The sequence below is a fragment of the Triticum aestivum genome, chromosome 7A (genome assembly GCF_018294505.1).
Source record: "Triticum aestivum cultivar Chinese Spring chromosome 7A, IWGSC CS RefSeq v2.1, whole genome shotgun sequence".
NCBI classification, from domain to species: domain Eukaryota; kingdom Viridiplantae; phylum Streptophyta; class Magnoliopsida; order Poales; family Poaceae; genus Triticum; species Triticum aestivum.
Genome location: NC_057812.1, coordinates 160,919,268 through 160,935,981, shown reverse-complemented (window position 1 = coordinate 160,935,981; position 16,714 = coordinate 160,919,268). Strand labels below are relative to the sequence as shown.

Genomic DNA, 16,714 nt, shown 5'->3' with positions numbered 1-16,714 from the left:
AAGGTAGTCGTCGTGTCCACTTCAAGCCCTTGCAGCTGAATGGCCAACTGATCAGCGGACATGAGGCGATCCTTCTTGTTGTAGTCCTGGACCAAGGGCCAGCAGAGATCTTCAGTGGGCGGCAGAGTGAGTAGTTGGGGAGGCGGCGCCGGCACGAGGTAACCTAGGCTGGGCCAAGGCTTGAGCGCCAGCTCCTCACACAGCGAAACTGGCCCGGTGGCCTGGGTAAGCCCACCCTCCTGTTCATGCTCAAGGAGGCCCAGCTTGCCCTCCTCCAGGCCGGCCCAGGCCTTAGGGGGGACCCAAAGGATGTAGAGGAGGGCCACACCCCACCAGCTGACAAGAGAGGGTCAGCGGCATGGTCTGGCTGCAAGGAGGACAGAGCATCTAGCTCCAGGAGCAGCGGGTCAGCGCGCGTGAGCTCGTTCCATGCAGCCTCCACCTCGTCATGGAAGGAGTGCATGTCTAGCTCGGCTAGGAGAGGCAGCCCGTGCAGAACACCCTCGGATGGCGTCCCCTCCGGAGCAGGTGTGCCCTGCAGCAGAGGCAGGGACAGGCCCAGCATGGCCACGCCCCCCAGAGGCAGGCAGGACCGCGGTGACCGTGAGCGGCTGTGCCTATACAGACCACCAAAGCGCTCACGGGACCGCGAGCGGCTGCGCCTGGCGGAGTCCACAGAGACAGGGCTCAGGCTGCGACTGCGAGGCGATAGGGCATCTCAAGGCGAGGTGCTACGACGCCTGCCGTGTTGACCCGCGGAGCCGTTGGACTGCCTACGGAGCATGCTGCCCTTCATTTCGTCCGAACGGCAGCCCAACAGCCTGCCATGCCAAGACGACCTGGAGCGGCCACGCCTGCGGCCACGACCCTCGCGGTGCTCATCGTTGCCATCGCGCCGGCGGTGCCTATCCACCGTGCATGCAGGGGCCGCACGGCGGCGACCCGTGCCCGCCTACCATCCTCGATGAAACGCTCCTAGCAGAAGCGATCGATGAGCGGCCATTCGGTGCTCGCGCCCAGCGGACGCTCGGACACCGAGGAGTAATCCTGGGTCTGGTCAAGGTGGATCAGGATGGGAAATTGCGGCCCTTGGACGCCTTCTTCGCGCGGGCAGCCTTCAGGGAGCGCAGGGAGGCCACGCGCATCAGCAGCCGGACGGTCGATGATGGAGAAGCCGTTGGCTGTGGGGATGTCGTCCGACGACCAAGCCCACACCCACGCATACGCCAGGGAGGTGTTGGAGAGGGATGATGACTGGCGCTCCAGCCGGTCGACCTTGCAGGAGAGGCCGATGGCATCTTGCACCACCTCCTTTCGCCAGGCTTGAACAGGAAGGTCCTCGATCGCCAGGCGGTAGTAGAAACGGGAGACCCACTGGTGACAGCGCGCCGCCGGCGTCCAGGAGGGCAGCATAAGAGCCACCCCCCGACATGGAACCACCCAGCTTCCACGGCGGTGTCCCGGTGGCGGGTGTGGCCGAACCTGACCAGGAAATCCTCCGGGTGATGCTTAGAGACGTGCATCTGGTCCCAGGGAATGTTGAGCTCGCGCTCCAGCGCCTTGGCCACCAGCTGCTGGTTGATGTCGTGCCGGGCCTCCGACAGGGTGACCAGCACAGCAGAAGTGCGCAGGTTGCATGCCACATCCTCCATGGCCTGCGTGCTAATGGTGAAGGTGCTGCCGGCGCCAGGACGCTGCGAGGGTTCTCCGGGGCGGTACGCCATGGTCACAGCAGGACGCCGGGGGCGTAGGAGCGGGGCAGGTAGCTGGCGCGGTGGCGGGTGGAAAGGAGGGGGTGGCGGCGGGAGGAGCGGCCGGTCCGGTGAGGGTGGTGGAGACGAGGAGGAGGAGGAGGAGGTGGTGGCTAGGGGCGAGGTAGCGACAGGCGGCAGTGGGTGCGCGGGTTTTGGGGCGTTTTTTGCAGATCGAATCGCGAGCTCGGTGCCCAAACACCCAGCAGTCGGCGCACCGAACGGGGTCGCGACAGTCGATGGCTCGGTGGTGTGGAGCTGGACACCTCAAGTAGCAGCCCTTGAACCTCCTTACAAAGGTGGCCCATCGACGCTGAGCCTCGAGGCGGGCGGCTGTGGAGCGCAGGCGGCCATAACCACGGCTCGCCGCAAGCAGTACAGGCGGTGCACGCCGCTGGCGCCTCAAAACAACCGTGTGCCATTTCGGGGAACTTGGGGCCTTGTCCGTGTCGTTGTCCCTCTCCTTGTGCAGAGGCCTCGCAGCAGCTGAGGCGCCTGGCCTGGAGTTAAGGAGGAGCTCACACAGAGCGCAGATGAGAGATTGAAGGTGGGGTGCCGGCGGCGGACTTGAAGGCACTGGGGGAGTGCAGATGATAGACCGTAGGCGCCTACCCAAGGCTGGCGCAGGCAGTAATGGCGCCCGCAGCGAGCCAGCACAGCTGGATTCACCCACCTCATAATGGCCCTTGGCCAGGGATGTAGAGGCATCGACCGACCCAGCAGGCCGAAGCGTGGGAGGAGATGGGTGCAGCGCATGGAGCCACGTCACGGCGGAGTCAACGGATCCACGTGGGTTCCAGCGGTGCTTGGGGGTAGGGGAGTTGGGGGTGTCCGGCGTGCTCGGAGTTGGCGGCACCGCGAGGGTGGTCATCGCTCCCGGGGTGGGAGGGAGCAAGGAGAGAGCCATGGCCTATTGTTTTAGTTCCCTCCGGTAAACTTGGCTTGGAGGTCGTGTCTTGTGTCGACTTTTCCTGGCAGGAACCTGTTGGGGAACGCGGTAATTTCAAAATAAATCCTACGCACACGCAAGATCCATCTAGGTGATGCATAGTACCGAGAGGGGAGAGTGTTGTCTACGTACCCTCGTAGACCGAAAGCGGAAGCATTATGACAACGCGGTTGATGTAGTCGTACGTCTTCACGATCCGACCGATCCTAGTACCGAAAGTACGGCACCTCCATGATCTGCACACGTTCAGCTCGGTGATGTCCCGCGAACTCTCGATCCAGCTGAGTGTCGAGGGAGAGCCTCATCAGCATGATGGCGTGATGACAGTGATGATGAAGTTACCGGCGCAGGGCTTGGCCAAAGCACTGCAACGGTATGACCGAGGTGGATTATGGTAGAGGGGGGCACCGCACACGGCTAAGACAATGTTAACTTGTGTGTCTATGGGGTGCCGGCTACCTCTTGAGCACTACGTTGGTTTTCCTTGAAGAGGAAAGGGTGATGCAGCAAAGTAGCGTAAGTATTTCGCTCAGTTTTGGAGAACCAAGGTATCAATCCAGTAGGAGGCTACACGCAAATCCCTCATACCTGCACAAACAAGTAGGAACCTTGCAACCAACGCGATAAAGGGGTTGTCAATCCCTTCACGGCCACTTGCAAAAGTGAGATCTGATAGAGATGATAAGATAAATATTTTTGGTATTTTTTTGTATAGATTGGAAAGTAAAGACTGCAAAACAAAATAGATCGGAAACTTATATGATGGAAGATAGACCCGGGGGCCATAGGTTTCACTAGTGGCTTCTCTCAAGATAGCATAAGTATTACAGTGGGTGAACAAATTACTGTCGAGCAATTGGTAGAAAAGTTCATAGTTATGAGAATATCTAGGCATGATCATGTATATAGGCATCACGTCTGCGACAAGTAGACCGAAACGATTCTGCATCTACTACTATTAGTCCACACATCGACCGCTATCCAGCATGCATCAAGAGTAATAAGTTCATAAGAACAGAGTAACGCATTAAGCAAGATGACATGATGTAGAGGGATAAACTCAAGCAATATGATATAAACCCTCGATGGCAACAATACAATACGTGCCTTGCTGCCCCTGCTGTCACTGGGAAAGGACACCGCAAGATTGAACCCAAAGCTAAGCACTTCTCCCATTGCAAGAAAGATCAATCTAGTAGGCCAAACCAAACTGATAAGCACTTCTCCCATTGCAAGAAAGATCAATCTAGTAGGCCAAACCAAACTGATAATTCGAAGAGACTTGCAAAGATAACAAATCATACATAAAAGAATTCAGAGGAGATTCAAATATTGTTCATAGATAATCTTGATCATAAACCCACAATTCATCGGATCTCGACAAACACACCGCAAAAGAATTACATCGAATAGATCTCCAAGAGAATATAGGAGAACTTTGTATTGAGATCCAAAGAGAGAGAAGAAGCCATCTAGCTAATAACTATGGACCCGAAGGTCTTAGGTAAACTACTCACCCATCATCGTAGAGGCTATGGTGTTGATGTAGAAGCCCTCCATGATCGATTCCCCCTCCGGCGGAGCGCCGGAAAAGGCCCCAAGATGGGATCTCACGGGTACAGGAGGTTGCGGCAGTGGAAATAGGGTTTCGTGGTGCTCTCGGATGTTTTCAGGGCATATGAGTATATATAGGCGAAACAAGTCGGTTGGGGAGCCACGAGGGGCCATGAGGGTGGGGGTGCCTACCCCCTGGGCGCGCCTCCCTACCTCGTGGCCGCCTCGTTGCTTCCTTGACGTCCACTCCAAGTCTCCTGGATTTCGTTTGTTCCAAAAATCACTCTCCCGAAGGTTTCATTCCGTTTGGATTCCGTTTGATATTCCTTTTCTGCGAAACACTGAAATAGGCAAAAAAACAACAATTTGGGCTGGGCCTCCGGTTAGTAGGTTAGTCCCAAAAATAATATAAAAGTGTATAATAAATCCCATTAAACATCCACAATAGATAATATAATAGCATGGAACAATAAAAAATTATAGATACGTTGGAGACGTATCAAGCATCCCCAAGCTTAATTCCTGCTCGTCCTCGAGTAGGTAAATGATAAAAACAGAATTTTTGATGTGGAATGCTACCTAGCATATTTTTCAATGTAATTTTCATTATTGTGGCATGAATATTCAGATCCGAAAGATTCAAGATAAAATTTTAATATTGACATAAAAATAATAATACTTCAAGCATACCAACTAAGCAATTATGTCTTCTCAAAATAACATGGCCAAAGAACGTTCATCCCTACAAAATCATATAGTTTAGCTATGTTCCATCTTCATCACATAAAATATTCAAATCATGCACAACCCCGGTTTTAGCGAAGCAATTGTTTCATACTTTAGAATTTTCAAACTTTTTCAACTTTCACGCAATATATGAGCATGAGCCATGGACATAGCACTATGGGTGGAATAGAATATGATGATGGGGATTGTGCGAAGAAGACAAAAAAGGAGAAAGTCTCACATTGACGCGGCTAATCAACGGGCTAGGGAGATGCCCATCAATTGTTGTCAATGCAAGGAGTAGGGATTGCCATGCAACGGATGCACTAGAGCTATAAATGTATGAAAGCTCAAAAAATAAACTAAGTGGGTGTGCATCCAACTTTCTTGCTCATGAAGACCTAGGGCATTTGAGGAAGCCCATTGTTGGAATATACAAGCCAAGTTCTATAATGAAAAATTCCCACTAGTATATGAAAGTGACAAAACAAGAGACTCTCTATCATAAAGATCATGGTGCTACTTTGAAGCACAAGTGTGGAAAAAGGATAGTAGCAATGTCCCTTTTTATTTGGCCTTTCTTTTTTTGGGACAATGCTCTATGAATGATGATCATCACACTTCTATTTATTTACAACTCAATGGTTACAACTTTATACTAGAACAAAATATGACTCTATATGAATGCCTCCGGCGGTGTACCGGGATGGGCAATGAATCAAGAGTGACATGTATGATAAGTTATGCATGGTGGCTTTGCCACAAATACGATGTCAACCACATGATCATGCAAGGCAATATGACAATGATGAAGCGTGTCATAATAAATGAAACGGTGGAAAGTTGCATGGCAATATATCTCGGAATGGCTATGGAAATGCCATAATAGGTAGGTATGGTGGCTGTTTTGAGGAAGATATAAGGAGGTTTATGTGTGATAGAGCGTATCATATCACGGGGTTTGGATGCACAGGCGAAGTTTGCACCAACTCTCAAGGTGAGAAAGGGCAATGCACGGTACCAAAGAGGCTAGCAATGATGGAAGGGTAAGAGTGCGTATAATCCATGGACTCAACATTAGTCATAAAGAACTCACATACTTATTGAAAAAAGTCTACAAGTCATCAAAACCAAGCACTACACGCATGCTCCTAGGGGAAGGGTTGGTAGGAGTTAACCATCGCACGATCCCGACCTCCACACAAAGGATGACAATCAAAGAACACCTCATGTTTCAAATTTGTTACACAACGGTTACCATACGTGCATGCTTAGGGACTTGCAAACTTCAACACAAGTATTTCTCAAATTCACAATTACTCAACTAGCACAACTTTAATATCACCATCTTCATATCTCAAAACAATCATCAAGTATCAAACTTCTCATAGTATTCAATGCACTCTATATGAAAGTTTTTATTATATCCATCTTGGATGCCTATCATATTAGGACTAATTTTATAGCCAAAGCAAATTACCATGCTGTTCTAAAGGACTCTCAAAATAATTTAAGTGAAGCATGAGAGATTAGTAATTTCTATAAAATAAAACCACCACCGTACTCTAAAAAGATATAAGTGAAGCACTAGAGCAAAATTATCTAGCTCAAAAGAAATAAGTGAAGCACATAGAGTATTCTAATAAATTCCGATTCATGTGTGTCTCTCCCAAAAGGTGTGTACAGCAAGGATGATTGTGGTAAACTAAAAAGCAAAGACTCAAATCATACAAGACGCTCCAAGCAAAACACATATCATGTGGTGAATATAGCATCAAGTAAAGTTACCGATGGACGAAGACGAAAGAGGGGATGCCTTCTGGGGCATCCCCAAGCTTAGGCTTTTGGTTGTCCTTGAATTTTACCTTGGGGTGCCTTGGGCATCCCCAAGCTTAGGCTCTTGCCACTCCTTATTCCATAATCCATCAAATCTTTACCCAAAACTTGAAAACTTCACAACACAAAACTCAACAAAAAATCTCATGAGCTCCGTTAACGAAATAAAACAAACCACCACTTTAAGGTACTGCAATGGACTCATTTTTTTATTTATATTGGTGTTAAACCTACTGTATTCCAACATCTCTATGGTTCATACCCCCCGATACTAGCCATAGACTCATCAAAATAAGCAAACAACACACGAAAAACAGAATCTGTCAAAAACAGAACAATCTGTAGCAATCTGTATCAAACTCAAACTTCTGGAACTTAAAAAATTCTGATCACTTAGGAAGTCCTAGGTAATTTGTTTATTAATCTTCTGCAAAAATAATCAACTGAAAAGCACGTTTCTGTGATTTATGAAAACTAATCTTGTGCGCGCAAAAGTTTCTGTTTTTCAGCAAGATCAAATTAACTACCACCGTAGGTTATCCTAAAGGTTTTACTTGGCACAAACACTAATTAAAACACAAAACCACATCTAACCAGAGGCTAGATGAATTATTTATTACTAACCAGGAACAAAAATCAAGGAACAAAAATAAAATTGGGTTGCCTCCCAACAAGCGCTATCGTTTAACGCCCTAGCTAGGCATAAAGATTCCAATGATGCTCATATAAAAGACAAGAATTGAAGCACAAAGAGAGCATCATAAAACACGTGAAAAACACATCTAAGTCTAACATACTTCCTATGCATAGACATCTTATAAGGAAACAAATTATCAAGGCAAGCAAAAACTAGCATATGCAAGGAAGAAGAAAGAGACGATAGCAATCTCAACATGACGAGAGGTAATTTAATAACATGAAAATTTCTACAACCATATTTTCCTCTCTCATAATAATTATATGTAGTATCATAAGCAAATTCAACAATATAGCTATCACAAAACATATTCTTAACACGATCCACATGTATGCAAAGTTGACACTCTTCCAAAATAGTGGGATCAATATTAACTAAAGTCATGACCTCTCCAAACCCACTTTTATCAAAAAATTCATAAGATTGAACATTCTCCAAATATGTGGGATCTAAAGTTGACACTCTTCCAAACCCACTTTCAATAAAATTAAAAACATGATTATCAATCTCATATTCATCATGGGGCTTTACTAAATTTTCAAGATCATAAAAAGAATCACCCCAATCATGATCATTGCAATAAGTAGTAGACATAGCAAAACTAGCATCCCCAAGCTTAGGGTTTTGCATATTATTAGCACAATTGACATTAAGAGAATTTATAATAACATCATTGCAATCATGCTTTTCGTTGAAGGAATTATCAAGTATGGGTGCAATAGCAACGATCTCATGTTTAACATAAGGAACTATAGCAAATTCATCTTCATAAATATTTGCATCATGGCCACAAGAATAGCAAGCATCATGTTCATCAAGGGATATTTCAATCAAATCATCGGAATCATCATTATCTATAGATTGATGCATATCATTATTTTCTTCCAAAGCAACGGTCATTCTCTCAATAAATTCTTTGACATAGACATTATGAGCATAATTTTCATAGCAATATTTAAGTATGTTAAAAATTTCAGATTCGTAGAGAGTAATATCATACTTTTCAATCAAAGAAGCAACTTCATAAGCACCCTTAAAAGCAACAAATTCTTCAATTTGTTTGATATCATAGTAACTATAAACACCCTTTGCATAAGAAGATAAGATTTCATTTTCATTAAACTCACATAGGTAGGGAAGGTGTTTTTAGGGTTCTTAGAGCAACATGTAAACTCATAAATTTCACAAAGATTCCAAGCATAACACAACAATCTGTTTATTTGATCCCATAAGAATCTCCCTTTTTCAGACAAACGGTGACGCACAAAATGAGCATGCTCAGCTAAAGATTTCCCATCAACTAGTCTAGTTGGGGTTTCAGCACGAGCACATAAGGATCAAAGATGATCCAAGTAGAATACTTTAAGTAGATCCATATCAATAGATTTTTAGCAAGCAAAGATGCAGGCAAATAGAAGGCACATGGTAACACAAGCAAACAATATATCTGGCGAGAAAAAGGCAAACGAAAAAGACGGCGAATAAAATGGCAAGGGTGAAGTGGGGGAGAGGAAAACGAGAGGCAAATGGCAAATAATGCAATGTGAGGGATAAGAGTTTGTGATGGGTACTTGGTATGTCTTGACTTGTGCATAGACTCCCCGGCAACGGCGCCAAAAATCCTTCTTGCTACCTCTTGAGCACTGCATTGGTTTTCCCTTGAAGAGGAAAGGGTGATGCAGCAAAGTAGCGTAAGTATTTCCCTCAGTTTTTGAGAACCAAGGTATCAATCCAGTAGGAGGCTACACGCAAATCCCTTGTACCTGCACAAACAAATAAGAACCTTGCAACCAACGCAATAAAGGGGTTGTCAATCCCTTCACGGCCACTTGCAAAAGTGAGATCTGATAGAGATGATAAGATAAATATTTTTGGTATTTTTGTTGTATAGATTGGAAAGTAAAGATTGCAAAACAAAATAGATCGGAAACTTATATGATGGAAGATAGACCCGGGGGCCATAGGTTTCACTAGTGGCTTCTCTCAAGATAGCATAAGTATTACGGTGGGTGAACAAATTACTGTCGAGCAATTGATACAAAAGTGCATAGTTATGAGAATATCTAGGCATGATCATGTATATAGGCATCACGTCCGCGACAAGTAGACCGAAACGATTATGCATCTACTCCTATTACTCCACACATCGACCGCTATCCAGCATGCATCTAGAGTATTAAGTTCATAAGAACAGAGTAACGCATTAAGCAAGATGACATGATGTAGAGGGATAAACTCAAGCAATATGATATAAACTCCATCTTTTTATCCTTGATGGCAATAATACAATGCGTGCCTTGCTGCCCCTGCTGTCACTAGGAAAGGACACCGCAAGATTGAACCCAAAGCTAAGCACTTCTCCCATTGCAAGAAAGATCAATCTAGCAGGCCAAACCAAACTGATAATTCGAACAGACTTGCAAAGATAACAAATCATACATAAAGGAATTCAGAGAGATTCAAATATTGTTCATAGATAATCTTGAGCATAAACCCACAATTCATCGGATCTCGACAAACACACCGCAAAAGAATTACATCGAATAGATCTCCAAGAGAATCAAGGAGAACTTTGTATTGAGATCCAAAGAGAGAGAAGAAGCCATCTAGCTAATAACTATGGACCCGAAGGTCTAAGGTAAACTACTCACACATCATCAGAGAGAATATGGTGTTGATGTAGAAGCCCTCCGTGATCGATTCCCCCTCTGGCGGAGCACCGGAAAAGGCCCCAAGATGGGATCTCACGGGTACAGAAGGTTGCGACGGTGGAAATAGGGTTTCGTGGAGCTCTCGGATGTTTTCGGGGTATATGAGTATATATAGGCGAAAGAAGTCGGTTGGGGGAGCCACGAGGGGCCCACGAGGGTGGGGGGCGTGCCTACCCCCCTGGGCGCGCCTCCCTACCTCGTGGTCGCCTTGTTGCTTCCTTGACATCCACTTCAAGTCTCCTGGATTGTGTTTGTTCCAAAAATCACTCTCCCGAAGGTTTCATTCCGTTTGATATTCCTTTTCTGCGAAACACTAAAATAGGCAAAAAAACAACAATTTGGACTGGGCCTCCAGTTAGTGGGTTAGTCCCAAAAATAATATAAAAGTGTATAATAAAGCCCATTAAACATCCAAAACAGATAATATAATAGCATGGAACAATCAAAAATTATAGATACGTTGGAGACGTATCAGTGCCCCCCTCCCCCGTATATAAAGGAGTGGAGGGGGGAGGGCCGGCCCTGTATGGCACGCCCTGGAGGAGTCCTACTCCCACCGGGAGTAGTATCCCCCCTTCCCTAGTTGGACCAGGAGAGGAAGGAAGAGGGAGGAAGGAGGAAGGAAAGGGGGGGGGGCGGCCCCCCACCCAATTCGGATTGGGCTTGGGGGGCGCGCGCCCTCCTAGGCTCCCTTCTCCTCTCTCCCACTATGGCCCAATAAGGCCCATATACTTCCCGGGGGGGTCCGGTAACCTCCCGGTACTCCGGTAAATGCCCGAACTCACCCGAAACCATTCCGATGTCCAAACATAGTCATCCAATATATTGATCTTTATGTCTTCACCATTTCGAGACTCGTCATCATGTCCGTGATCATATCCGGGACTCTGAACTACCTTCGGTACATCAAAACACATAAACTCATAATACCGATCGTCACCGAGTGTTAAGCGTGCAGACCCTACGGTTTCGAGAACTATGTAGACATGACCAAGACACGTCTCCAGTCAATAACCAATAGCGGAACCTGGATGCTCATATTGGCTCCCACATATTCTACGAAGATCTTTATCGGTCAAACCGCATAACAACATACGTTGTTCCCTTTGTCATCGGTATGTTACTTGCCCGAGATTCGATCGTCGGTATCTCCATACCTAGTTCAATCTCGTTACCGGCAAGTCTCATTACTCGTTCCATAATGCATCATCACGCAACTAACTCCTTAGTCACATTGCTTGCAAGGCTTATAGTGATGTGCATTACCGAGAGGGCCCAGAGATACCTCTCCGACAATCGGAGTGACAAATCCTAATATCGATCTATGCCAACTCAACAAACACCATCGGAGACACCTGTAGAGCACCTTTATAACCACCCAGTTACGTTGTGACGTTTGGTAGCACACTAAGTGTTCCTACGGTATTCAGGAGTTGCATAATCTCATAGTCATAGGAACGTGTATAGGTCATGAAGAAAGCAATAGCAAATAAACTAAACGATCAAGTGCTAGGCTAACGGAATGGGTCAAGTCAATCACATCATTCTCTAATGATGTGATCCCGTTAATCAAATGACAACTCATGTCTATGGCTAGGAAGCTTAACCATCTTTGATTCAACGAGCTAGTCAAGTAGAGGCATACTAGTGACACTCTATTTGTCTATGTATTCACACATGTACTAAGTTTCCGGTTAATACAATTCTAGCATGAATAATAAACATTTATCATGATATAAGGAAATATAAATAACAACTTTATTATTGCCTCTAGGGCACATTTCCTTCAGAATCATCAATGTTGAGGAAGTCACAGTCAGCTACCCATTTCAGTCTAGACCTTCGCTTGGGGGTGGTGGGTCGAGACGGAGGCCCTCTCAGCAATTTTAACCCAATTCTACCGAAAAATTCATGCACTTGCAATTCAAAAGTTTATTGTATTCACTAAATGCATAGAAATGCACTTGGTGCATATAAAAGAAAATGCAAGGAGAAAAAAATGGAAAAAAAGAAAATATTGTAGGCAAGAACAAAGCATAAAGGGAAAAATGAAATCAAATAATATGCACACGGAAAGAAATAAGAGAAAGGAGAAGGAAAAACAAAAAATGAGTGTTTGCCGAGTGCAGAAAAAAGTTGCTCGGCAAAGAATTCTTTGACGAGTGAAAAAAAAACTTGACAAAGAAATGTTTGCCAAGTGCTGAAAAAAGCACTCGGTGAAGAACAGTTTGCCAAACGCAAAATAAATACTCAAGAAAGGTCATATTTCTGGGGTCCTTCCCTTTTTGAAAAAAAAGAAGAAAAAAAGGTCATATTTGCCTAGTACCCGATGAAATGCACTAGGCAAAGTTTAGCCTTCCAGTAATCCGCGGTTTGTTGAGGGTTCACTCCCCATCGACACTTTGTGTTATCAGTTTCATTTTGAATGAAATTTAATTGGAAGCTCTCCTCCTCAACTCGAAAAAAAAAACATGTATCATTTCAACATACAAACCTCACCTGCTCAATGCAATTTCTCAAGTAGTGTTGCTCGATTTGCATGTATTTCACAGCCTATTTGCTAAGGTATTCATAGTCATGTTTTTTTTTTGGCTTTTCCCCAGAAGAAGCCATAAAGAGAAACAAAAAACACATAGGTAGACAGATGGCGAGGAATCACGCATGTGTCAACAGTTGGGCATATATGCATGTTGCGGTTGGTACGTACCATACGTGCTTGTATCTTGCGGACCAGCTCATGATTTGGTAGCCTGACAATACTAGTTTAATTAGGAATCAGGGATAGGTAAATAAATACTAGTCGACTCCATTGTGATCGGATTCTTCAGCGCACTAATTAAATTGTGGGTGGTTCACTCATAGAAACACAGTTGGTAAGCGCAAGAGAAGATCATAGTACATATATTTACATGTGGCCGGATTCACTTTCAAAACACAACATGTACGTACAACTGGGACGTTAGTGGTCGAATTATAGTACGTTAGATACATCATCGTCTCTCTGCGCGTGTGATGCTTCCTCGAGGGACACTTGGTAGAGGTGTTCCGCCATGAGCCACAGGATGGTCGTGAGCTCGCCGCCACTGTTGAGCTTCTTGGCATGGGACTCCCTGCTGCACTTGTTGCCCGCGTAGACGAGAATGTCCGTCCACACCTCAAGCACAAGGTCCAACGAGTCGGCCGTGCCGTCGGCTCTCTCCTTCTGTAGCAGCCGTTTGGCAAGTCGGGCTACGTACGTGAGACGGGGAGCGTCGTGGCTGAACCTTCGGCTCGCATACTCATCATACAGTCTGTTGGCGAGATCACGTCTCTCGGAGGCCCTGGAAGTGCCGGAAGCCGGGCCATCACGCACGCGGAACAGATTCTTGATCATACCTCTGCGTCGGCGGTTTGGGTGCTCAGGATCATCTGTCAACCGCATGCTGACCAGATTCTCGCAGGTACGTTGGTACAACCTGTTTTGGGGTTGGCCTGGGAGCATGTAGGGGCGATCCACCATGAGGAACATCATGTAGTCGGACAGCATCACGATGGCCTCCACGCGTGGCGCCGCGTCCTCGGCCTTGGCTCTCTCGCTCTTGGCCAGGAAGATGTCGGTGGCGATGTGCCAGATGATGATGCCCTCCTGGAACTCCACACCCGGGGAGTCTTTCAGAATGCCTTCGTACAGCCCTCGACGGTCCAGCGGCTCCTCGCCCCACTTCTTCCTGAGCATGCCCAGGGAGTTGAGCGTCTCGTGTTTGTACAGCCGCCCCATGTGTAGGGAGATGTGTTTCTTGACTGAAACCGATATCTTGACGGTTCTTTTTTTTTTTAGAAAAGGAGGATGACCCCCGGCCTCTGCATCTGGAAGATGCATACGGCCACTTTATTGATTATTCACGATGACCATACAAAGTATTACACCAATGTGCCTGAATCCACCATCTTGGCAACATATGCCACTACTCCTATCCAATATGATGAAAGAGAGCTAGCCGGGCCACTACCCAGACCACTCACGTAATCCTAACATCAATAGCCGGAAGCCGAAACACATTCGGAAGCCCCAGCCGAGCCACATACCTGGTCTGGGGCGTAATCCGGTCAGACGCACTCGTGTGTCGTCGCCGCCATCTTCCACAGGTCCGTCTTCAGATCAAATTGAGGCATCTACCATGTCTGGCCACTCCGCCATTGACGCCACCATGACGCCAAACAGCAACCTCCTCCTGCGCGAGTCCATCTCCGTGCATCGGACGTCGAGCCTCCACAGCGCCACGCCGCCGACATCCGCCGCCATCAATGAGTGAGACGGAGCACCGCTCCACCCTCCCCCCAGCCAACGCTTACTCCAAAACGGCACCCCCAGGAGAACCTGGACGCGTCGGAGGAAAAGCGGAGGCTTGGGCGAAGAAGGGCACGCCGTCAGCAGCTGTTACCCACCCCAAACAGCGCCCGCCACCACCCAGCCCTCAAGGCGGCGCCTTCAAGAAGGTCACGGCGCCAAAGACGCCGCCGCCGCCCACCGGAATTAGGTTTTCACCCGAGAAGCTAGGTGGTGGGGAATGGAAGGGCAGACCTTGACAGACGTCTCCATGAAGAAATCGGCGCCCGCAGGCGTCGTCGTCGTCGCGGCCGGCCGTAGCCGACCCGGGTTTCCCCCGATCTGGATCCCGACCACCAAAATCGCATCATTGGGAGGCCCTTAGGCGGCAGCATAGGGAGGGGAGGCGAGGGGTGCGGCGGCGGCGCTATGGGGCGTCACCACCACGCCAGATCCCTTCCTCGCCGCCAACAGCAGCCGGCGGGCCAGATCGGGCGCGGACCAAATCTGGCGCCTAAGCACCCGCACGCCTACGCCGCAGCCACGGCCGGCCAAGCTCCAGGCCACGCCACTCCACCCACCCAGAGAAGGAGAAGCGCGAGACGAAGCAGAGGGCCGCCGGGGAGCGCCGCGACGGCCGCAGCGCCGGAGGCCGAGCCTTCCCCACCTGGAGCGGTCGCCGTCGTGGAACGACGCCGCGCGCGCGAGCGGGAAGCCCCGCCGCCGCCGTCCGCCGCGCGGGCTTCGCCCGGCGGTTTCCTCCGGCGGCGGCGCGGCAGGGGAGCCGGGGAGAGGGGGTGGCGGCGCGGCGGGCTAGGGTCCCCCCGAGTCGCCTCCCAGGCGACGCGGGGGTACGCGGGGGTACTCTGCCTGAGTAGTGCTTCCTGTCCCACCACCCGTTGGGTCCCAGCGTCCTGGCCAGCCTACCGAGCAGCGGGCTGGTGAGCAGTGTGAAGGCGGGGCGCGTGCACAAGTGCAGCATGTTGTACTGCCCGATGATGTATGACCACCTCCTCGATTTGTACCTGCTGGTGCTGCTACCACCAGGAAATCCTCCCTTGACAAGATGGTGAAGAGACACAACCCTACGCCGGAGACTGTCCCATCTCCCGTTGCACAGGGCTACGTACCGGAGCCATCGCCACCTGGTGGTGCTCAGGAACGCAAACGTCCAAGACGATCCTAGCGCGTTCACGAGCGACGTCGTCTCCATGAACAAGGCACCACCCAGCAGGACGTAGGTGATGGCCACGTCGGCTCCGATGTGGCTGTCCTTGGGGGTGAGCTGGAACAGCACCAGCGAGGCGGCAATGGTGAGCGGCGAGACGACACGGACCAGATATCCGGCAGCGGTGTGGACCACGGCCGCCTTGGTGTAGAGTACGTCGTACATGAGGGAGAGCTCGATCTCCATCAGCGCCCATAGCTCCACTTTGCGCATCATCTTGGTGGTGTACTGTTCCTGCCCCTCCACGGAGTCCTTCTCGATCACGGAAGAATCAACAATGGCACGCTTGCAGACGTGGAACAGCGAGTGGGCTCGTCGCACGAGGAATTCCTCGTCCGACGCTTCGTCCTGACGGTGGGAATGTTTATGGATGGCGGGCGGCTGCGTCTTGACCGAGGCACCGATGCTTTCCAGGGTGCCACACTTGAGCGCCCACGTCCTCTCCCCGTACTTGACAAATCCAACGGCGAACATCAAGCCGGAGGCAAGCCGGAGCAGCCGCCCGCTGCTACCTCCGTCGATGTTCTTGTGGATGACGCAGGCTGCCCCGAGGACCTGCACGACGAGGATTTGGAGGTGGCGAAGCCAGAGCTGGTTGTCCTGGAGGGCATAGGCGGTGATGTTGTCCGGGCCGCCGAGGTGCAGCAGCAGGAACGGCGCCCAGAACACGACGAGCTGATGCTCTCGCACGGTGCTGCTGAACGACAGGTGGCCGACGGCGTACACGGCCGTGGAGTCGGCCATGAGGTATGCTAGCCACAGGAGGAGCCTCCGCACGGGGAAGGCTTCACGCCGGCGGATCCCGGCGAAGACGAAGAGGACGACCTGGGGCCCGAGGCTGAGGAGGACCAGGATCTGCATCGAACGGTGGTTCCATAGCTCCAGCGGCCCTCCACCAGCCATGTTAATTGCTCCACCTTTGTTTGTGCCGACTGGAATGGACGAGTTTTCGCGGT

The 16,714-nt window shown here is 49.0% G+C and overlaps 1 protein-coding gene across 1 annotated transcript; it reads right to left on the bottom strand.

Moving 5' to 3' along the window:
* Positions 1 to 13,195: 13,195 nt before the first annotated feature.
* LOC123153207 (uncharacterized) lies at positions 13,196 to 16,661 on the bottom strand. The gene is made up of 2 exons (XM_044572430.1): positions 15,396 to 16,661; positions 13,196 to 14,017 (listed from the first exon to the last, which is right to left on the bottom strand). Exons 1-2 carry the CDS (start codon positions 16,659 to 16,661, stop codon positions 13,196 to 13,198), a joined length of 2,088 nt encoding a protein of 695 aa, XP_044428365.1.
* Between the last annotated feature and the right edge of the window lie 53 nt (positions 16,662 to 16,714).